Source organism: Artemia sp. Qi Xiang Cuo, chromosome 7 (genome assembly GCF_049724085.1).
Source record: "Artemia sp. Qi Xiang Cuo chromosome 7, ASM4972408v1, whole genome shotgun sequence".
Lineage (NCBI taxonomy): Eukaryota > Metazoa > Arthropoda > Branchiopoda > Anostraca > Artemiidae > Artemia > Artemia sp. Qi Xiang Cuo.
Genome location: NC_142800.1, coordinates 37,396,020 through 37,419,353, shown reverse-complemented (window position 1 = coordinate 37,419,353; position 23,334 = coordinate 37,396,020). Strand labels below are relative to the sequence as shown.

Genomic DNA, 23,334 nt, shown 5'->3' with positions numbered 1-23,334 from the left:
AATCGGAAGGCTTTTGCCAGCTAACAACGGGTCATTAAATATTAATGAATTTGTGAACGCTGTTGCTGTTTACGAGGGATTTCACGGGGGTAGACGTGCGAGCGAATGTAAGTTAGTCCTTTGTAAACAGAAGTGGCTCGGAAAGTCTGAGAAACCATCAACTGTTGCTTCGACTCAAATTCAAATTAATTTAATTCAAAAACAAGACATAGCTCTCGTGGGCAAAGCCCAAATCGACTCTTGCGTCATGCGATGCAAGATTTGTCCCATGCATTCGAAGGCTTTTGACGATTTTTCAGACATTACCTGTGACTATCGCTTCTGCTGAGAGGAGCTTTAGCTGTCTTAAGCGATTAAAAACCTATCTGTGGAGCTCCAAGGACAAGGAGCGTCTGAACGGATTAGCTCACATGACCCTGAACCACGATATCCAGGTCGAAGCTGACCAAGTTTTGATCGATTTGCACCCAAAAAAGACTGGCGGCTATTACTGTGAGAGGTTAGGTCGTCTTTCCTTGCTCGTTTCTCTAAGTGCAGTTGATTCTATTTTTTAAATTTTAATTATGCTTTATCCTCAGTAAACAATGTTAATATCAATACGTTTCTTGCTTTCATAGCTGTTATAATAGGTAGACTGAGGCACCACCCCTCCGAAACCAAATTCTGGGCAATTGTCTATGATATAATATTATTTTTTATTTATTTGATTCTCTAAAACAAGGGTCCCATAGGCAAATATAAGGAATAATGCACTTCTTTATTTTATATTTTCTAAATTCTGCCGCCTCGTGGCAGTTCCAAAACAACTACTCGCCCAAAATAGAAACTCTCACTGCTTCTAACTTTTTTTTTAATTCTGGTTTTGAATCTCTCCAGAGAGACACATGAGCCAATTATACATAAGGTCATAAGCTACATCTGTGGGAAAAAGACTTCCCCCAACCCACTCCTGTATGAGCTTATACATAATAATACCCATTATGACAATGATAATGAAAAAGCTAAGCTATTTGCAACTCTATTTTTTAGTGAGCTAACATCAAATAATTGAAGCAAAATATCCCCACTTCCTATGAACCCAAGTTACCAACCACGCCCAGGATCCGAGTATATAACTAGTCCATTTTCAATACAGGAAATGAATAATGCAATACATCATATTAGGACCAAAAATAGCAGCAGCTATGACAATATACATCCTACATTGATAAAGAATCTTACCTCTTCATACAAACAGGAACTGCTAAACTGTTATAATCACTCTTGTCCATCTTCTATGTTCCCCAATATATGGAAATGTTCGTCCCTCCTACCAATCCTAAAGAAAAATAAACCCAAAGATAACCCTGAGTCTTATAGGCCCATAATGATTAATCCTGTGATGGGGAAAATAATAGAGAAAATGATCTATCACAGACTCCTCTGGTTTGTTGGAAAAAATAATATGACCCCTCACACTCAAACTGGATTCAGGAAACACCACTCCTCACCAGATGCCTTCATTTTGCTAACAAATGCAATGAATGAATCATTCTCAAAAAATAATGTCCTAGTTGCAGCTTTTCTAGATTTTGAAGGGGCATATGACAATGTGAACCACCAAACCCTTTTAAACAAACTTGCAAACCTTGGGCTACCCCCCAAGCTAGTATCTTTTATAAAATCGTTCATAGAAGTGCGAAGTTTCGTTGTTTGTGTTGGTTCAGCCTCTTCACCCCAAAAGACAATAACCAAAGGCCTACCTCAGGGATCAGTCCTCAGTAGCCTCCTTTTTGCCCTATATCTCTGGGACATGAACCTCCCCCACACGAATCTACAATATGCTGACGATCTGGTGCTATGGTCATCTGGCAAAAACTTTGAGATAGCACAGTCAAATCTGCAAAAGTCACTTTTCCAATTTGAAAAATTCTCTCAACATTCAGATTTACCCATTGCACCTACAAAGTCAAAAATAATCCAATTTCACCAAAAGCGGAACCATGCTAATGCAAAACTAACTCTAAATAAAACAACTATTCCAGAAGATAATCATATTAATTACCTGGGTCTCATGCTTGACCAAAAACTTAATTTCCACCTCCACATCACAAACACAATAAAAAAATGCTATAGAAAAACAAATGTACTAAAAAGACTTCTTTCCACACCCTGGGGCTGTAAGGAGAAAACCTTACTCCAGTTTTGCAAATCACATATAAGACCCCATATTGACTATGGGCTCATCGTTTATGGTGCATGTGCAAAGACCCAGATGCAAAAAATTGAAACAACACAAAATGATATAATACGTCTGATATTTGGTCTTAGGACACCCACAAGCACCAAGTTTCTGCTTATGGATAGTGGATTAACAACAATAAGGGAGAGATGTAGCTTTCTCTTGACAAAACATCTTACAAAAATTGAATCAAATAGCTCACAAACCCTACATAATTGGTTAAGAAATCCAGCCATGTATAGAGGCATTGCAGATGAGTATGCCAACGTTCAGAAGAAGTTCCCTGTGCCAGCAAAGTCTATTGCACCTACTTTCCCCCAATCCCCACTATGGAATGGGTCAATTCCCATAATAAATACTGATTTCTCAAAGTGGAATAAAGATCTAACCCCCATTGCTTTTGTCCATAAAAAATTTGCTGAATTTAATACAGTTACTTATAAAAACAACTTCCAAATATTTTTTGATGGGTCAAAAATTAATGAGAAGGTAGCAAGTGTTGTATTCCTTCCTCACCTGAAAATTGCAATGGGTGAGAGATTATATAATAATGTATCTATAATGTCTGCTGAGTTAAATGCTATAATCATGGCATTAGAACACCTTGAGGAAAACCAACGTTTGATTGCAAATTCAAGTAATATTATAGTATATTCTGACTCTTTATCAGCCCTTTAGTTGCTGGCCTCTGCTCTTCAGTATAAGTTGGACATCGACACTTATCATTGTCTAAGTATTATAGATAAAGTTGCTTCAAGTGGCATAAGAACTTATTTTCAGTATATTCCTAGGCACCCTGGCATAAGTGGTAATCATCAGGTTGATGAAATAGCAAAAAATGCTATAAATATTGACCAGCCAAGTTGCTAACCAATCCCGATTAGAGATATTTACCGATGGAGGCTGTCAAATATTAATTTTAATAAGAATAATCCTATCCTTTCTCCCTTTCCCAATAAGTATTTTTCTAAAATTTACCATAGAATTCGTTCTGGAACAAATGGACCAAATTTTCTTGCATTCTCGTATAAGTTTTTTAATTCGAGTGCTTCAATTCCCCTGTCCCCTCTTTGCAGGCATTGTAATATGAATAATGAAACAATTGACCATTGCCTATTTGAATGTAATATTCTGACGTCTGCACAACATGCCTTGCTTTGTAAAGTGTTAAAATGCTTCAAAAACCACAAAATCTCACTATCAGCCAAGAGCCTAGCCAACTATACCTGCACACAGATCATAGAAATCGACATCTACCATCTCATAATTGAACTCCTAGAGTCAAAAGATCTACTGAAAGATATATGAAAATATCCAGTAAATATGAGGCACTCAATCCAGTAGCCCTGTAGCCCACAGAGCGAAGCAAAAGGAAAAGGGTTAAATAGTACTACTGAAAAGCCCGTTTGCTGTTAAATAGATGAAGAGAAAATGCTAAATAGAAGAAGAAGACTTGACAACAGTTTAGTCAATAACAAATCTGACTGTAGGTGAATAAAAAGTCTGAAATATGATGATAGATGTAAATTACTATTATAGTATTATCTTTAACGTACAAAACATGGATTTTTTAAAATTTAAATCATCATTTAGCAGTTCAGCTTATTTGGGAGTCCTCCTAAATCATTATTTTAAACACATAAGACAAGTAAAAGCAATGTTGATAAGGTTCAGTGGCCATAAAAGGAGCTATATCCATTCCCAAATGAATTGGAAATGAACAGAAGAGGAGGAGGGGCACCTGCCGTAAATATTTTAAACTTCAGTGTTTTTGAGCAAAATTTTTCTTTCTGGGCAGTAGTCTTTATTCACTTCAAAGCATGGTAGTTAGCAAAAGTGAACAAAAGATGATACTGTAGAAGAAATAGATTTATGGTTGGATAATTTACAGTTTCCTAGAAGACTTCTTATCCAACTAGGTAGATATTCTCTCTGCCTAAGAGAATCAATTTATCTGGATAGTTGGATATTAACCCAAAACTGCTTATAGAATCTTCTTATCTGCCTAGTTGGATATATATCAGACACACTAAGCAACATTTTTATCAAAATAGGTAGGCCTAGATATTCTCTCTGCCTTAGAGAATCAATTTATCTGGATAGTTGGATATAAACCCCAAACTGCTTAGAGAATCTTCTTATCTGCCTAGTTGGATATATATCAGAAACACTAAGCAACACTATTATCAAACTAGGTAGATATTCTCTATGCCTTAGAGAAACAATTTATCCGGCTAGTTGGATATAAACCCCATAGAGAATCATCTTATCTGCCAAGTTAGATATGTTTCAGAATCACTAAGCAACATTATTATCCAAATAGGAAGATATAATCTGCTACTATGAGAATAACTATATCTGGATAGTTGTATATAAAACCCAAACTGCTGAGAGATTCTTATTATCTACCTAGTTGGATACTGCCATGTTTAGACTTGAAAATAACTTCACCAGTAGCCTATGATGTGAGCTTCTGAAGGCTAGGCCTATGCTAGATGTTCTTTATTTTGTAGACTACCAATGACTTTAAAGCCCAGAGCCCAAAGCACTCAAGTTCATAAATACTTTAGTACCCAGCACCTAGAACCCATAGCTTCCAACTTGAAAGATAAATAGCCTACAAGCAAACTCAATTATCAATTCATACAACTAAACATTAAGTCACTTCACCTATAATAGGCATTTTCTTCTTTGGTAAAACTCTAGTTTATCTGCTTTTTGCTATCATGGAAATGGGTTAGGTTAGGAAAATAAAACTTTCAGTGGTAAAATTCTACTTTAGCTACTTTTGACTATCTTGGAAAGGGGTTAGGTTAAGAAAATGAAACTTTCAGGGATGGGTCTACAGGCTAAAGTATGTCATGGGAAGATATTTTGAAGTACCCACATCCACTCCTCTCTCTGGTGGTCCTGACCTTTGATGACCTTTAAAAATATGTGAGTTATAGAAGTAAAACCTTGTGAAATAGATCTTTTGCTTAAATGAAATATAACAAAATTGTTTTCAGCTTCACAACTTTGCTTAATCCCAATTTATAAGGTTTTAAAGATATGAAAATACATTTCCTAAATTTTTGTAATAAACTATTTATATGTCTTAAAATTCTGCTCAAATAACTGGAATTGCATTTTCAGAACTAAAGCCAGAGAAAAAGAAACTGATAACTGAAAATTAATGTAGAATGTTATTTTGTCAAAATTTCAATGGGTATAGACCTGTCATGTAGGCAAATTTCACGACCCTCTAGAGGGAGAAGGAGTGAAGGTAGATACTTCAAAATACCTTCCTGGGCATACTTTAGCCTGTAGACCCATCCCTGAAAGTCTCATTTTCCTAACCTACCCCTTCCCAAGATCGCCAAAAGTAGCTAAAGTAGAATTTTACCTTTGACTATTTATGCAATATACAGAATATCTATCTAGTTGGATAATAACATAGCTTAGTGTTTTGGATATATATCCAAATAGGCAGATAAGAAGATTCTCTAAGCAGTTTAGGGTTAATATCCAACTAGCTAGATAAATTATTTCTCTTAGGCACAGAGAGAATATCTACATAGCTGGATAATAATGTAGCTTAGTGTTTCTGATATATATCCAACTAGTCAGATAAATTGTTTCCCTAAGGCACAGCAAGAATATCTAACTAGGTGGATAATAATTTAGCTTAGTGTTTCTTATATTACCTTAAATTACCTTAAATCACAGCTTGGAGTGAAATAAGGACTTTCGATCCTGTTGAATCACTCCTTATGATGACTGTTGTAGTTGGTTAAGTTCTGGTGGAAGATTCTGGTGCTTCCCAGTCAAACTTCCATGGTGTATCTTTCCACTCAGCATCCAGAAGGCGTTTGAAAGCATCTGCTGATTCAGCAGCCACAGTGTCCTCCTTGAGGTTGTTCCAGAGGTTCTCAATCTGATTTGAGAAGAAATTGCATCTTGCTCCAGTTGTAGCGTGATGTTTGCGGATTTGTCTAAGGTGTCCTCGTGTTTTGTGGGAGGTGTCGATCTCCAGGATCTCATTTTCTCGATTGGTTGAGAGGAGTTTGTGCGCCTGGATCATGTCTCCACGTTTCCGTCTGTATACTAAGGAGGGGAGGTTGAGTTCCTTCAGCCGTTCACTGTATGTCTTGTTTTCCATGCCCAACAATCATCTTAGTGGCCCTTCGTTGGATTTGCTCAAGAACTGCCTTGTCCTTTTTGAATCGAGGGGTGGCCAGTATTGTCCCCACCTCCAGTCTAGGTCTTACTAATCCTTTGTAGAGTTTGGTGATTACTTGTTTACTCCTACTGGTGATGCTGTGTTTGATGATGCCTAGGGCTCTACTAGCATTGGCTGAGATTTTTTGTGAGTGGGAGCTGAATTTCAACTGGGAGTCAACAATGACGCCAAGGTCACTCTCCTCCCGGACAGGCTCAATTGTGTGGTGACTTCCAGAATTTTGGTTCATGAGGTACTGATGTTTGGGGTTTTTGTGTCTGAAGTGTATGGCCTTGCATTTTTCTGCATTGAATTCCAGCAGCCATCTTTTGACCCAGGAGCACATGTGGTTGAGATCAGTTTGGAGGGATTGGATGGAAGAAGAGGAGTTGGCAGGACCTATGAGTTTCAAATCATCCGCATATAGGGTGGTTTTGTTGCTGGTGATGAGGGGTAGCTCATTTATGTAGATGTTAAACAGGGTGGGGCCCAGGACGCTGCCCTGGGGAACCCCACTAGTGACTTTGATTTCATCAGAAAGGACATGGCTATTTAGTCCAGTTATCACTTTCACTTGCTGTGTTCTGTCCCTCAGAAAGTCCTCTGTCCAACTGGCCACTTGTGGACTAACAGATAGAGTAAGTAGCCTGTGAATGAGGAATAAGTGACAAACCTTGTCAAATGCTTTGGCTAGGTCTAACAATATTATATCCACAGGTAATCCTCTCTCTAGTAGGTCAGTTACAAGACTATATTACCTTAAAAAATTACCTTAAATCGCACTTGCTAGCGATAGGACGAATCCTGTGTCCGCCAGCTTCAGTGTTGATAGTTAATCATCATTTGTGGCGTCCCAAATGGTGCACCACGGTTTGTTGAGCCACTCTCTATCCACTGATGACTTAAACGCATCCACGCTGGTAGAGGTTACTGTTTTTTCACTAAGGGAGTTCCACAAGCTGACAACTCTATTTGAGAAGAACTTGTTCCTTAGTCTGGTGTTGGCTCGTTTTCGGAATTGCTTTTGAGAATGACCACGAGTTCTGTTTGAATTGTCCGGTTGAAGAAGGCCAGGAATGGTATCCTCAGCATTTAGAAGCTTGTATGCTGTTATCACATTGCCTCGTTTGCAACGATATGTTAGATATGGTATTCTAAGCTTACGGAGACGGGATGGATAAGGGACATCATATAGGTCTCTAATACATTTCGTTTCCCTCCTCTGGAATGATTCTAGAGCTGCTTGGTCTGTCTTTTTGATTGGGCATGCGATACACATTCTAAACTCTAGCCTTGGTCAAACTAGACTCTTGTATAGCTTGGTCATAACAGTTGGAGATCTGCTAGTGAACGTTCTTTGATTAAGCTAAGAGTCTGATTAGCCTTCGCAATAGTTGCTTGTGCATGAATATGAAATTTCAATTTGTCGTCTACCATGACACCAAAATCTCTCTCCACGTGGCTGCTGGAAATGGCATTTTGGGACCCATCCCTACAATCCATATGGTACTGAGTGTGTGGGTTTTTCTTCCCAAGGTGGAGAGTCTTGCATTTTGATGCGTTGAATTCCGGCCTCCAAATATTAGTCCAGTGAGTGAATGTATCGAGGTCCAGTTGGATCGACTTAATATTCTCTGCTGTGTCTGCACGACCAATAAGTTTCAAGTCATCAGCGTAGAGGCTTACTTTGTTATTTAGGATTTTTGGCACGTCATTTATATATATATTAAATAAAGTCGGACCCAAAACCGTGCCCTGGGGGACACCACTTCCAACAGCGGCCACCTTGGAGAAAAACGTCCTTCCATCCTCGCCAAATACTTTAACCGTCTGTTTCCTATCTGTTAAGAACTGCATCACCCACTCAACCACACCACCACTCACCCCAATAGCTTGGAGCTTGATTTGAAGTCTTTTATGGCAGACTTTGTCAAACGCCTTTGCCAAATCGAGTAGTATGATGTCAACTGGGAACCCCTGGTCTAGAAGATCAGTGATATAATTATAAGAATCAATCAAGTTTGTTTCAACCGACCGACCAGACCTAAAGCCATGCTGACATGATGAGAATAGTTTATTGGTTGTCAAGTGTTTCAGGATTGCAGTGTTAACAATCGCTTCTAGTAGCTTCCCGACTGCAGAGGTGACACTGATTGGCCAGTAATTGTTTGCGTCCTCTTTGCTGCCACCCTTATGTATGGGGGTTATGTGGGCCGTGCGCCAATCCTGCGAGATACACTTTTCATCAAGGGATTTCTGAAAAAGGTGAGTGAGCAGGCCTGATAGTTCAACATGCAATTCTTTAAGAAGCCTTGGGTGTACACCATCAGGTCCCATCAACTTATTTGGATTCAACTTTTTTAGGTGTGCCTCTACATCTACCCTATTGACTGTAATCAGGGGCATAGGGGTTATGATGGTATAGGTGGGGGGGTCTGGAAGAGGGGCATTATCAGGTGGAGTAAATACAGATGTAAACTGCCTATATACGGCATTGGCAATTTCTATTGGGTCATCTATTATACGGTCGTTCTCTTTAAGTCGCATAACAGAGTGTCTACCAGGTTTACAGGCTGAGGCATAATTCCAAAAGTGTTTTGGATTTAACTTGCATGCTGCTGCTTCAGCCTCCTCATGCTGTTCAAATAAATTTCTGGATAGATTTCAGACTTGATTTCGTGTCTTGGTATATTTTGTGTAGTGGTTCTCATTGTGTATATTCTGTTTATATAGTCTCCAATACTTTTTCTTCTTATTTCTTGCTCTCTTCAATTCTTTGGTCATAAATGGTAGCGTTTTGGGTTTACGAGCCCATCTTACTGCAGTATTTTTCTCTGAGTCCTCTAGCAGTATTTTCTTCATCATATTCCACGATTTATCAACATCATTTTCAGTGATAAAGGACCGATCCTGCCCCACCAACTCTTGTTTCATCAGATGGCAATTTCTGTACACATGTTTGATAAAAACTGATTTTTCTGGATACAGTCTAAGGGAGCATTGTATGGCAGCGTGATCGCTTGCACCAAAGGGCGACTATGACTCAAGAAGGTTTGTGTCCACCGATCTCTTTGAGCGAAAACCATGCTGACTACTGCTGATAAGTGAGTTGGCCTCAAGATGGTTAATGATACGCTTGTTTATGATTCTTTCCATGACCTTGCATGCCACACATGTAAGGCTGATAGGTCTGTAGTTTGCTGCAGAAGTTTTGCTACCCTTCTTGTGAATTGGGATGACTATTCCCTTCTTCCAGTCCCCAGGAAGCTTTCCAAGTTGGATATATATATCCAACTAGGCAGATAAGAAGATTCTCTAAGCAGTTTGGGTTTAATATCCAACTAGCCAGATAAATTATTTCTCTTAGGCAGAGAGTAGCCTATATGTACCTAGTTGGGAAATAATGTAGCTTAGTGTTTTTGATATATATCCAACTGGATCTAACTAGACAGATAAATTGTTTCTCTTAAGCACAGCAAGAATATCTACCTAGTTGGATAATAATGTAGCTTAGTGTTTCTGATATATATACAACTAGGCAGATAAGAAGATTCTCTAAGCAGTTTGGGTTAATATCCAACTAGGCAGATAAGAAGATTCTCTAAGCAGTTTGGGTTAATATCCAACTAGCCAGGTAAATTGTTTCTCTTAGGCACAGAGAGAATATCTACCTAGTTGGATAATAATGTAGCTTAGTCTTTCGGATATGTATCTAATTAGGCATATAAGAAAACTCTCTAACCATCTAGAGGTTAATATACAACAAGCCAGATAATTTGTTTCTCTTAGGCATAAAGAGAATTTCTAAATAGATGTATAATAATTTAGCTTGGTGTTTCTGATATACATCAAATTAGGCAGATAAGGAGATTCTTTAAGCCGCTTAAGGTTAATATCCAACTAGCCAGATACATTGTTTCTCCTTGGCACAGAGAGAATATCTACCTAGTTGGATAATAATGTAGCTTATTGTTTCTGACATATATCCAACTTGGCAGATAAGAAGATTCTCTAAGCAGTGTGGGGTTAATATCCAACTAGCAAGACAATTTATTTCTCTTAGGCACAGCATGAACATCTAACTAGGTGGATAATACCAAGAAAATATGCCTACTTGACAGGTCTATTACCTATTGAAATTTTGACAAAATATTTTACCTTAATTTTCAGTTATCACTGTCTTTTTCTTTGGTTTTACTTCTGAAAATGCAATTCCTTTTATTTGAGTAGCATTTTAAACTATTTCAATGGATTTTTTCAAAATTTAGGAAATGTTCTTGCAGATTTTTGAAATCTCATAAATTAGGTTTGAGCAAAGCTGTAAAGCTTAAAATAGTTTTGTTGTACTTTATTTAAGCAGAAGACCTATTTTGCAAGGTTTCACTTTTATAACACAAAGATTTTTAAAGGTCATCAAAGGTCACTGCCCTCTAGAGAGAGAATGAGTAAAGCTAGGTACTTGAAAATACCTTCCCAGGACATACTTTAGTCTGTAGACCCATCCCTGAAAGTTCTATTTTCATAACTTAACCCCTTTTCAAGATAGCAAAAAAGTAGCTAAACTAGAATTTTACCTCTTCTTTAAATAGTGATTTCCTAAGTTAGGTTTGTAAAACACCAATAGAGTGGGCATACACAAAAGAATTCTTGTATTTCTTCTAGTTTCACTTTCCAAGTCGCAGAGACATTACATCAAGTAACATGAGGGTGGAATTGGGCTTCTTGGGCATTCACAAATATTTAAAATGTCATTCAACTCAATTTATTTTGGCAAACACAATTTCACAAAGATACATTATATCATGTTACAGGAGAAGAGAATTTGAGTTCTGTTTACAAACAGAATTTCACAGAAAAAATATATTTAGTTACAGGAGTAATTTGTAATCTTACAAGTTGGCAGCTCTGGGCACTAAAGTAAATGTTTTGGGTGATTAGGCATTATGGAAACTAAAGTATTGTTGGTTTGTAGACTTAAATCAATCAGCAGTATCAGTTTGCACTTGGGGCTACTGAGTAGGAAACACTACAAAAGTCTGAAAACAACTTTGAAAAATCTTAAAATGTTTACTTAGACTAGGCTGTATCATTCCTAAAAGCTCTTCACTTTACTTTCTTTACTTAACATTTCTAAGCTCTAATTCTATTTCTAATCTATTGACAATTTTTTAAATTAAAAACTTTTGCATTTTTGATGCCATCATACAATTAATACAACTGCTGACAAAAATGAAAAGGTGCAAAAATAATGCAAGTCAGCAGGATTTTACACACAGCCTAGGCCATATCTGGCCCCATTTGTAGCTTTTGAACATAGCAGCAATTATCATAGTAGCACCAATTATTAGTTATTGATATTGATTTATTATTAAGATATACCACCTAAGGCAAACAAATGCATCCAAGAGAACCCACAGAAAGGCAAAGATAGTTTTGCTGCTTTTGTGAGTCCTCATCTGAAATTGAATGTGACTCCTGCTGTAAGTGACTATTTGCATTGTATCTTAATTTAAATGATGATGAAGATGAACTCTGTAACAAGATGAACTTAAGAATAGGCTATCAATGGCATTATACTTTGTGTAAATTTAATAAAGAAGAGAAAACTACTAGAACCCCTGCTGCCACCATGGAGGATATATCTTAAATTGTTGAAAATGCCATGACAAAACTCCCAGCTAGTCTCATCCAGAGCATGTACTTGATGTATCAAGACTTGAAAAATAACCTGGATAATGTCAAGGAGCAAGTCATAAACATTGAAACAACTGTCCTATCAAAATCTGACATACCTCAAAATAAACAACTTATTTCTGAAATGTTAAAAGATCAGGTTCAGAATGAGGTCAAACAAGCCATTGGAACTGAAGTTTAGGATACTTTACACATTGAACTAGACAAATATAATGTAATTGCCTATGAACTAGAAGAATAATATAATTGCCACATAGAGTGCCCCATAGTAATAATGATGCAGCTTTTTAAGGCATCACCTTGCATCTGAAGATAAGCTGCCATAAATAACATTGACACAGGCCAAACAACTTCTTGCAAAATCCCCCATTGCTAATCTGGCTCACCAGCCTTTGCCTTTGCTATTTGAGTTGAGCCCATTTTTACAAAGTGAAATATTCTAAATAGTCATTTTAAAAAGAGAGTAACATTTGCTTTTTCAAAGATATGTCCAAGGAAGGGAGCTGCAGGCACAAAGCACTTGTCACAGAGTTGAAAAGCAGAGTGGCATGTGACAAGCACAATCTCTGCATTAGAAATATTCTGCTAAAAAAATGACAGAGATTGGCACCTAGAGAGTAGCAAAGGTGTCTCTTTTAGTAATATTGAAAGACCCAAATAATAGAGAATATACATTCTATGTCCATAACAGTGTTAATTTAATGTTTAATAAAGTGTCTACTTATGAATGTACACCTAGGGTATAACTTCTTACTCCTCATGATGTTTTATCAGTAAAAAATTTACCACCACTTAGTCATAGTGATCATGTGTGCATCCTTAGCACACATTGTTTGCTTCCATCTAGAAAACATAAATTTGTAAGACATGTGTTTGTTGACTACAATAAAGTAACTAACAAATTAGCAAATTCTGACTGGTTTTTCGTTGAAGAACAAGATCTTGTAAATGCATAGAGTAAAACAAGAATTGTATTGTAAGAAACAGTTGAAAAACATAAAACAGTGATATTTGTGGAAAAAAACCAGAACACTTCCATTTATCTCCCAAGAGGTACAAAAAGCTATTACAAAAAAAAAACAGAATATAGACTGTCTACAGAAACTCTTTATCCCCAGATAAACTAGAAAAGTTCAAACAAGATAGAAATCATCTCAGAAATTTGACAAAAAAAGTAACTGCAAAATATGAAGCATTTTTGGCAATTGGGGCAAAATAGAATAAAAAATAAAAAAAGACTGGAAATGGGCATTGTAGAAAAATCCAGGTAGACACTCAGTGACCCATTTAGCATCCCTAGGTCAGTTCATTACTGATCAGTTAATCCTATGCCAGAAAAGGCTGGATCATACTAAGTAAACAGGTTCTTAAGTCATTTCTCATAGACTTTTGAAAGGAGCATGTTCAGTTTTAGCTGAGCCACTAATTAAGCTATGCTATTGTTCACTTGACAGCTCAGTAGTACCAGATGACTGGAGACTGGCCTATTTTACAACTATTCCCAAAGGGGTTATTAAGGATGTGGCAAAGAACTACAGACCAATTAGTATAACATCAGCTGAGGATAAAGTATTGGAAACTCATTAAAACTGTTTCAGAACAGAGCCCAGATACATACAGCAAACCACTTCTTCTCCAATAGAAATTACTGGAATTCATTGACTGATGAAATGGTGACAGCCCCTATTACCAATGCATTCAAATATGGAGTTGGTTGTGACTGGCTGATTAAACCATGGAGAACAAATAGGGATACAGCCAATGTGAGTCATTGTCATCTATCACCAGCACCATCACAGGAATTACTGTAGTTGCAGGACAATGAGATTTAAAATAAGTTATGGTAATTATGTTTATAAACAGTGTTAATGGGGTGTTAGATGGTAGGCTACTTTTTTGATAATTATAACATTTAGTTCAGAAGAAGCTATTCGCAAGACTGTTGCCATAATTTTCGACAGATGATCTTATCAGCTGGCTTCACGTTTATCAAATATATTATGGCTGTTTTTTTTCTATTAAGATATTGCATTCATAAGAGATTAGCTGTCATAAGTTTTCTGAGAAAGATGTATCTCCGGCTGAAATGAACATGTGATGGTTTTGGAAAATGACATTTGGGCTAAAATTTGTAAGGAAGGTTGTTTTTGCCTTGTAAGGAAGGTTGTTTGGTAAATTTTTGGCAGTTCATATTATTGACTTAAGAATAAAGATAACATACCACTCAATGCCTTTATTTATGCTCTTTACGAATATAATAATCACTTCTATCAGAAATTCAGGTTAGGTGTTTTAGAGGCAAGAGATATTTTGTCTTACTGTTAGAGAGCCTCTCAGCCACCATTACCCCTTTCCTCCCTTTATTGCTTGATAAGTTCAATAAAAAAAAGACAAAAAAGAAGAAATGCTATTTAAATAATTTTTGAGTCTTTTCTTGTTGTACAAAAAGAAGTTATGCTTGAATTTTAAGTAGTAGTAAGAGGTAAGTTTGTTTTTTGTGTTTTTTTTTCTGGGAACATCAACTACTTTAAAAAAGGAATGCAGATATTTTGAAAAATTAAATGGAAAATCCTAGTAAGGTACAGCAATGTGACTATTTGTATTGAGTTGTGTGGCTATGCTTAAAAATTTACTAATCTTAATTCTTTTCAGGGATCTTGTGTAACCAGTGCTGATGTGAAAAAACTGGAAGAAGCAGGTTTTTTCACTGTTGAATCTGTTGCTTTTGCTCCAAAAAAACATTTAATTACTATTAAAGGAATATCAGAGCAAAAGGCTGAGAAAATATGTGTAAGTAGAAGTTTTTGTGGATCATCTTTCTGTTAGATTGGTAGCACTATTTTTTTACTATAGTGGTTTGATTGAAACTAAGACACTAATAGCATTGCTTTATTTATCCATTTGTCATATTTTGGTTCCCAAAGTCAAATTGTACATCTGATAGTGCCCAAAAGGGCCCTACAGAAATGAGAAATGTTCCTTTAGTGAGCCTTTATTTGCTGCTTAGTTTTTAGAGACATACTTGCTGTTTAGCTGTTTAGTTTTGTTTTTTGCTGCTTAGTTTTTAGAGACATATTTGCTCAATCAGAAGTTGGGAGGGACTATCCTTGAATGGGACAAAATAATTCAGTAATATACACATTTGGCATTTTTAAACAAATTTTTTACAATATAATCATGTCAGAAAATGAAGTTTGACTCTTTAATATTCTGTAACTTCTTCTTTTGATGCAAGGGCCTCCAAGTACTAACCCATTCTGTCCTATTCATTTTTGACATCCATTCAATGCTGGTAGAGGTGTCTACAAATGATGACTTCACAGAGGTTCAAGCAATGAAAGTGGCTTACAATGTGTCTAGCAGTCTGCAAGATTAAAGAAACCAAATAGGTCTAAGTAAATTTTCCTCTTGGTTTCTTGGCCCAACTCCATTTGCATGAACAATTGTGCTGCTGGTGGGATACCTACACCTCAAAATGCTCCCAGTAACTGTAGACAGCTGTTTGTTGGAGTTTATCACTGGAGCACTAGGGTTTGTCAGTAAGTGATCCACAGCCTCATCCCCATTCTGGCAGAATTGGTAGAGTGGTGATTTGGAAGGACATCTAGAAATTCTGGGTATCTTGCTGATGAAAGCATGGTGGTTAAGGCCTACTGCACTGCTTTGTATTTGATGGAATATGATGGTGTTACTTCTTGCCTTAAAGGGAGACATAGAACTTTGCTGTGTTGTGCAAAGAAAGCTTCTCAGTCTGAGTTGAAGAGTGTCCCTGAAGGGGATTGGTCTATGACTTATACTGGGCTGCCTCACCAACTGTAATATTATTGTTGATTCTAAGATGGCATGGAATGAACTGAAATTTTACAGTGGAGCCATTTTGTTGGAGTCTATTTAAGAGGCAATGTTCTATGTACTTGTTATAGTCCTCTATTTTGGCTTTTTGTTGCTTTAATAGCTGCAGTGCAGAGGGAGTCAGATTATATTATGATCTTAGACAAACAGTAAGCACCAAATAAAGTTGTTTCAAGGCCAACAATGATTGTTTCAGTCTTGGCAGAGAAGATGTTGAGCATTGATGGGAGTCTTTCAGCTGCTATGATATTCCATTTAGACAGAAAACTTGCAGAGCTTGTAGAGGTGTCTTATCCATCACCAAATGGCTAGTGACTGTTTGGATCCATGTAACTGATTTTTAATTGGTAATTCGTGTAAGGCTTATTAACCGTTTTATGCTCATTTTAATGATGCTGATTTTGTTTAACAGGCACTCATTTTATGACTAAAAAGTTCAGGGTACCAATCATAGTACTATATGCCTTGTCGAATCAACTGATGGAGATAGTAGTGACTCAGATGAATTTTACCCACAACTAGAGGAACAAATAGACAGGTCTCCCAGTTAGAAGTATGGTATCTTGTAAGGGAATTTGAATTTCAAGGTCAGTAGAAATAGGGATATCCTAGCCTAGGTAAGTTTGGTGTCGGAAAAGAAAAGAGTAATGATTTCAGACTGCTGCAATTTTGTAGGCATAACAATCTAGTTATAACCAACACAGCATTTGTTCATAAAATGACCAATAAGTTAAAATTGTATTCACATGATGGTAAGACAGCTAACCTTATTAATTTTGTTATTGTAAACCAAAGACTGGCAGGATTGATACAAGATACTAGGGTATATAGGAGTGCTGCTCTTGATGTTAAAAGTAAAGATCACTATCTAGTAGAGTCTAGAGTTAATTTCAAGCTGAAATATAGGAAGGATAACTACCTTTGGGGAAGTTATGATGTTGGTAGACTGTAGGATGAGATTTGAGAGAAACTTTCTAGGAACAGTTGACTGTTAAACTTTAGAGTTGAAAATTTGACAATGTAGAAGATGGATGGAATGAATTTAGGAAAATGATCTGTCAAGTTGCTAACGCTGTCTTAGGAAAGAAAGTTAGAAACATAGCTAGGAATATTAGTGAAAATACTTTATTTTTAATAGAGAGGAGGAGGAGAGGCCTGTACAAGAATTATTTGAATGATAGATGATCTGAAAAATCAGAGGAATGTAAAGAAATTGGAGAAAGTATTAAAGTGTGAATTAAGGAAGTGCATAGTAGAGGCCATGGATAAAATTGCCAAAGATCTGGAAGATGCAGCTAGACAGCATAATAGTAAAATATTGTACTGGCATGTTAATAAATTAAGACGGAGTGGTCAATTTGGATTTGTCCCAGTTAAAGATAGGAACAGGGCCGCAATTAGTGAGATGGAAAGAGTTAAAGAGAGATGGGCAGAACATTATAAGAAAGTGCTAGACTAAGATAGAGTAAGGCATTTTCGAAGACCACACTTCCTTTCCATGATGTACAAATAACAGTTCAAAAGGGATAAATCCTTTTATTAGACAGTGAAGTTAATGACAAAATCTTTGGATATTTTGGCCACATACAGAGTGACCATCCTCAGCAGATAAACGTTTTGGTCATCAGATCTGAGAGGACGATTCGTTTTGTAAGTAAGAATTAGTGGCAGTATTAAAAGCATAAAAATAATATGGCCTCAGGTTCTGATGGCGTGGTAAATGAGTTTTTTTTAAATATGATGGTTGTGAGGTCAACACAACCATCACTGTGGGGGATCAACAGTGTCCTCATTTACAACATCTCTCCTGTTGGTTTTACTTTTGTTTTTTAAACTAAAAAATTAAAAAGAAGAAAACTGTTAACATCTATTTGTTTTGACATAATTCTCAGGCCAACAGTAGGTATTTAATTTATTTATTAATAAAATTCTTTACATCTAAATTTTATCCAAGCTGCACCTACTTTTTTCAAGTCTAAAATATTTTTTGAAATCATCCCCCTCTCCCCCACTTTTCTGGTGAAATTACGCAAATTTAACTTTGCTCATAACTTTTGATTACGGACTTAGTATCAGTCTCCCCAGCCTTTTGTTAAGTACATATAACTTTGGAATAAACTTTTGTTATGTGTTTGATGATAAATCTACCAACAGTAGACTTATCATCCTGTCAATTAAGTCAATTTTTAGTTAAGATAGTGACAACTAATTGGTTTAATTAACCCATTGCTGTCTATACTTCTACCACTAACAACTCATTGCAGCACCAAGCTGTTTGAGGCCAACACAACTACGCACGCTCCTCCTCCATCCCAATGTATTTGAAGCCTCCCTTTTTACACCCCCCCCCCCAAGAAGTTCCCAGTTCCCTTAAATCTTTCTTTATAGTATCCTCCCACTATTTGGAGACGACCTGCTTTTCGTTTGGCCCTAGATGGTTGGCCGACAAGGGCGATCTTTGGTGATCTGTCATGTTTCATCTGCAGAACGTGTCCTAGCCATCTCAGCCTTTCTTTCATTATAGCCCTAGAAAGTGGGATTGAACTACACTTTTCGTACAACATTTGTTGTAGTCTATTAGTGGACATATCTCGTTTTTGGCAAGACACCACAAGTTGATTTTCTAGAAAAACAACTAGTTATGCTTTTGGTAATGTATCAAAATTTTTGTTCAGATGGAAGCTGCAAAACTGGTGCCCATGGGGTTTACTTCTGGGACAGATATGCTGCTGAAAAGATCAGACTTGGTTCTACTGAAGACAGGCTCAGAAGAACTTGACAAATTGTTGGGAGGAGGCATTGAAACGGGATCTATAACTGAAATGTTTGGTGAATTCAGAACTGGTAAAACACAACTATGTCATACCTTGGCTGTGACTTGCCAGGTAATGTATTGTAACTCTTACATTTTAATATACATATGTTTGAGAAGATATTGCTATTCTTGATGAAAATAGAACCTACAAATAGTTTCTTTTATTTAAACTGTTGTATTGAAAAAAACTATTTTAAAAGCATACACAAGATGTTAGAGAATGGTGAAGCAAGTAGAGATTATATTAAATATCTTAAGGACTTATTACTTATCGATTATTATATTACGTAGCTTAAGGTTGAAAATGAGGCAAATTACCTGTTGAAATCATGCTACCTTTTATCCAGTACTCTTATCAACATGCTACCAGGCTGTAAAGCCTTGTTTTTGTTTTTAGTGTTTCTTAGCAAAACTCTAAAGTTTTGTAGTTTTTTGGGTGGAGGGGGGATTCCAGTAAATGGTTCACTGATAATATCTACTTTAGGATGGTTAAACATTAGAAGGTAATACGTTTGTATGAGATTAGATCCTAAAACGTTCCTCGTCAGGTCTCTTGGGACAGATTGAACATTAATTGTAGTATTTTCTCATTATCTATTTTATGTTGTTTTGTTTCGTTTTAATAATATTTTTTTCTCTCTCTAAATTTTCACAATTTCCAGCGTGTGCACTTTCCAATGGTTGGTTTACACTTCTTGAAAGTTAGGAGACTGAGTCAGCCTATGATCATTGAAATCAAAATACTCCTTTTTTTACTGGCAAGCAGCTCATACATCTCCAGACATACATGCAATTGTTTTATTAATTAATTCTGTTTTGTTGAGGGAGGAGGGTGAATGGTTTGGCATTTCCGTCTGGGGGTTCTGTATTTTTTTAATATATTCCGTGTGGTTGAAAATCCCCCCTCCCCGTCTATTCCACATTTTTAAGAAAGAGATTACTTTAATATGCATTTCATAAAGCTACAGCCAATTGGCAACTTTGACTGTATATTCCAATCTTGCCTAAAACACCCCTCAAAATAAATATTGTTTTCAGAAAAGTGCTAATGACACTTCATCTTCTAGGAGTGAAAGTTCCACTTTTTTTTGTGGTAATTTCTGTTCCTTTCAAGTTTGGCCTTTAAGTATTACTTACCACAAATGTTTGTTTTGTGGCAGAAGATGGCTAAAATTGAAACCTTGCTGTGGTCTGATCTCTTTTGTTCTTAAAAGATTTATTAGTACTTCAAAACCTTCATTCAAATGAACTCTCTCCCAATATTCTACAGCTACTGGTTTGATATGACAGTTGCGGTTGTCAATAGCTGGTATTTTTTGCAGAATCCTACCTTTGCGACTGACCAACTCTCGCATCCTTTGCAAGAAAAATACGAAGAATCGTGTTTTGTACATATGAATTTTAAAACCTATGTTATAGGATTTTCAACATATCGAATTTGATGATAAAGTTTTCCATCATGCTGGAACCCTTTTTTGGGGCTGTCTTACCATTTTCATATACTAATAACTTTTTGTGGTAACTTTAAACTTAGAGTTAATTTTACATATATAGATTCAACATATTAAGAAGGTTTTTTTAATGTATATATTATTTTCAAAATACCTTCTTTTCGTTTTGGGCACTAGTTATGGATGGCTCTTTACTTATTGGTCATTACCATGAATGGTATGACGAAATTATAATTTAAATTTTTAAAGAACAAGGTTGTAATAGACTGTACCTAGCCTCATGAAAATGCTAAGGGGGCTCAGAGACAACTTAGATGGTATTTCCACAGCCACCCACCTTCATTAATCACTATACCTTCGCCTAGCAATTAGTTTCGAGCAGACACAACTATTAATTACCAATAGTAACGAGAAGTTTTCTGTGTTATCAAAGTTGTTGTAATCGGGTAGAGCTATTAAAGAGTGATGTGTTTCCAAGTTTTTTTTTTTTTTTTTTTTTTTTTTTTTTTTTTTTATATTGATCAAACGATGCCAGACTTTTCTTCGATTCTTCTTAGTGTTTTGATTGCGATGCAATTCCCGATTCAAAGAATTCCAATATTTTTTTTTTATGGTGACTATAACAATCATAACACATTAGGTAACCACAGGGCTGTCCTGTATGGGGGGGTGCCTCCCCCCGCCAAGGTTTTGGACACTTGGTAAAAAAAAATTAGTTGGTAAAATCGTGGTGTGAAGCGCTACGATTTTATTGACGCCGCCAAAATTGTTTGTTTGGTTAAATAAACACCACAAAAATACTGACATGTCATCTACAGAAACCTCGAACTTGGTTGGTAAACGCAGCAGTTTTACCGACACTTGTCGTGATTTTACAGATGGTGCTACAATTTTCTATTTGTTTAAGTAAAGAGCATGAGGCAGGCCAGGTGTAAATGGTTTTGAACCTTTAAACGGCTATATTTTTGGTAATTGTATCTTTTCAGTAAATTTACTTGCTTCTTGTGCTGAAACGAGCCATGCCTTCTGGCTGTGTCAATGGTTTTTTTGTGCATTTTTTTTTTAGTCGACAGCAGTAATCAATCCCAAGTACAAGATATTGAATAAGTTTAATACCAGACGGAGTGGAGCCCCCCCCCCCCCCTCAAAGACGAGCAAATCGTATAATAAATCACGAAACTATATTTATTAGTCTTAAAATAAGAATTCTTAATCGCCTTGTGTACCAGTCACAATCAGTGCCACAGTTGTACAATTCTTGAGAGCTCAGGAAGGCTAGTCCCAGACCACATCTCCTTTTTCGCATACCCTGAGTGTGTATTAATACCTTTATCTTTTGACGATTATTCAGTCTTATATTTTGCCTTTTGAAAGGAAAGGAGCTCGTTATTTTTTTGTTTTATTTGATGAATTAAAATTTTGTATTTCAATAAGAGCCCTCAAAAGCAAGCAACTATAAAAGTAAAACTTGCTATTGTAAGCACAGGGCTAGAAAGAAGGTCTCTTCAGTTGAATTTTTCATAATTCCAGGCCTCCTTGTACAAGGTCTAAATGCATTTTAAATCCAGTGATTTACCTATTGGATTGGTGCTTTAAAAGAATATACTAGTCTATTTATTAAAACAAATATACTAATTGGTCCTACAACCTCAGAATGCATAGGCTGCTGCCAAACATGCATGCAAGACGTTGTGGGCATAGCAGTTGCAGGCCTCCCTGCAAAAAGTGGGGCAGTAAAGTAGCAATGCTACTTGGCAGTTTTCAAATTTATTGGCAGATTTTGTCTGAATACACCATTTTTACATATAAAGATAATTTTTGCTCAAAGAAAAGCTGTCAAAACATAAGTTGTGCTTCGTCGTGCAAAAAGTCAGATAGCATAGTAACAATGCTACTTGGTAGTTTTCATAGCCTAGTAAAATTTGTTGGCAGATTTTGTCTGAAAATACCAGTGCTTCCACTATCCCTGAATTTTCGAGAATTTCTCCAAAAATCTATATTCTCGAAGAAAAATCGGCTCTCAAAAATTTCCTCTAGTTCAGGGTTACCACCCCTAGTGATTTATCACTAGTGGCAATCCACCTCTAGTAACTATCACTCTCATTTAACTTGAAACAATTTTTTCACTACTTTCCGAAATTTTGTCTCAATTATTTGTTACACATCAAAACCTAGACATAGATCATTGAATTACTGACCTTTCTTCCAATGCTAGTAAAACCATAATGTTTATAAGGCTATATGATTTCGTCAAAGATTATTTTGTGGTTCATGGTAAAGAATTTCATTTGAACACATTTACGTCCAGTGTAATTCTGAGCATCAATGCAAAGAGGGTTATTTTAGACAGCTGGGACATGAGTTTAAATTTTGTTTTCTTTTGCTATTCTGTTTAATTATCAAGGGTCTGAAAATATAAGAGAGGGATTGAAAAATTATTCTAAAATGAATAAGATGAAGGTTGGTACCTATGCAGAGAGTGGGGAGGAGATTTTGTGATAAATTTGGAGATATCGATCTATAAGTTAGATGAACATACCACTCGAAATTTTTTTTTATGCTCTTTCAAAATATAACCGTCGTTTTACTCAGAACATAGATGGACCTTTTAAAATGATACCCTTTTCTCATACTTTCTGCAATTTAGTTTGAGTCTTATTTTCTCCTACTCTAGATTTTTAGTATAATGTATTAATCTTATATACATAATAATTGAATGCGTGATAGATTAAAGGTTACTTATGTATTGCACTGCCAACACTCAAGTTTACCCTATGTAAAACTCGAGAACAAACCGATTTTATCTGTTCGTATTAAGAAACAATTAGCTTACGGTCAGTGGAAAACAAGTGGTGGGTGACAAAATACATTGGAATTATATAATTTGGGCTATATATTTGCACATTAATTAGGGGCTGGGGTTAGGTTAGATTAGATTACCCCTCTCCCCCCTAATGTGCAAATATATAGCCCAAATTTGTTTCTAAAGTATTATATTTTTATCATGGTATTTTTCATCAGGATTAACCTAGCTTCCTTTCTTGAGTGTTGGCGGTATGATACATGAGTAGCGATTAAAGGAATTGATGTTTTTACCAGG

General features: G+C 36.3%; 1 protein-coding gene across 5 annotated transcripts in view; it reads left to right on the top strand.

Annotated features, from left to right (window-relative positions):
* LOC148950237 (DNA repair protein RAD51 homolog A-like) overlaps positions 1 to 23,334 on the top strand; it is a 146,016-nt gene that overhangs the window by 103,910 nt on the left and 18,772 nt on the right. Inside the window, exons 1-3 of one of the 5 annotated variants that reach the window (XM_089092258.1) lie at positions 4,122 to 4,140; positions 14,769 to 14,906; positions 18,644 to 18,853. In XM_089092258.1, coding sequence (XP_088948384.1) covers positions 18,644 to 18,853 — 210 coding nt within the window. In that variant the 5' untranslated portion in view covers positions 4,122 to 4,140; positions 14,769 to 14,906. Of the gene's footprint in view, positions 1 to 4,121; positions 4,141 to 9,928; positions 10,057 to 10,450; positions 10,544 to 13,940; positions 13,960 to 14,768; positions 14,907 to 18,643; positions 18,854 to 23,334 lie in introns of those variants that run through there. The other 4 variants (XM_089092257.1, XM_089092256.1, XM_089092255.1 and 1 more) reach the window with 4 other exon arrangements.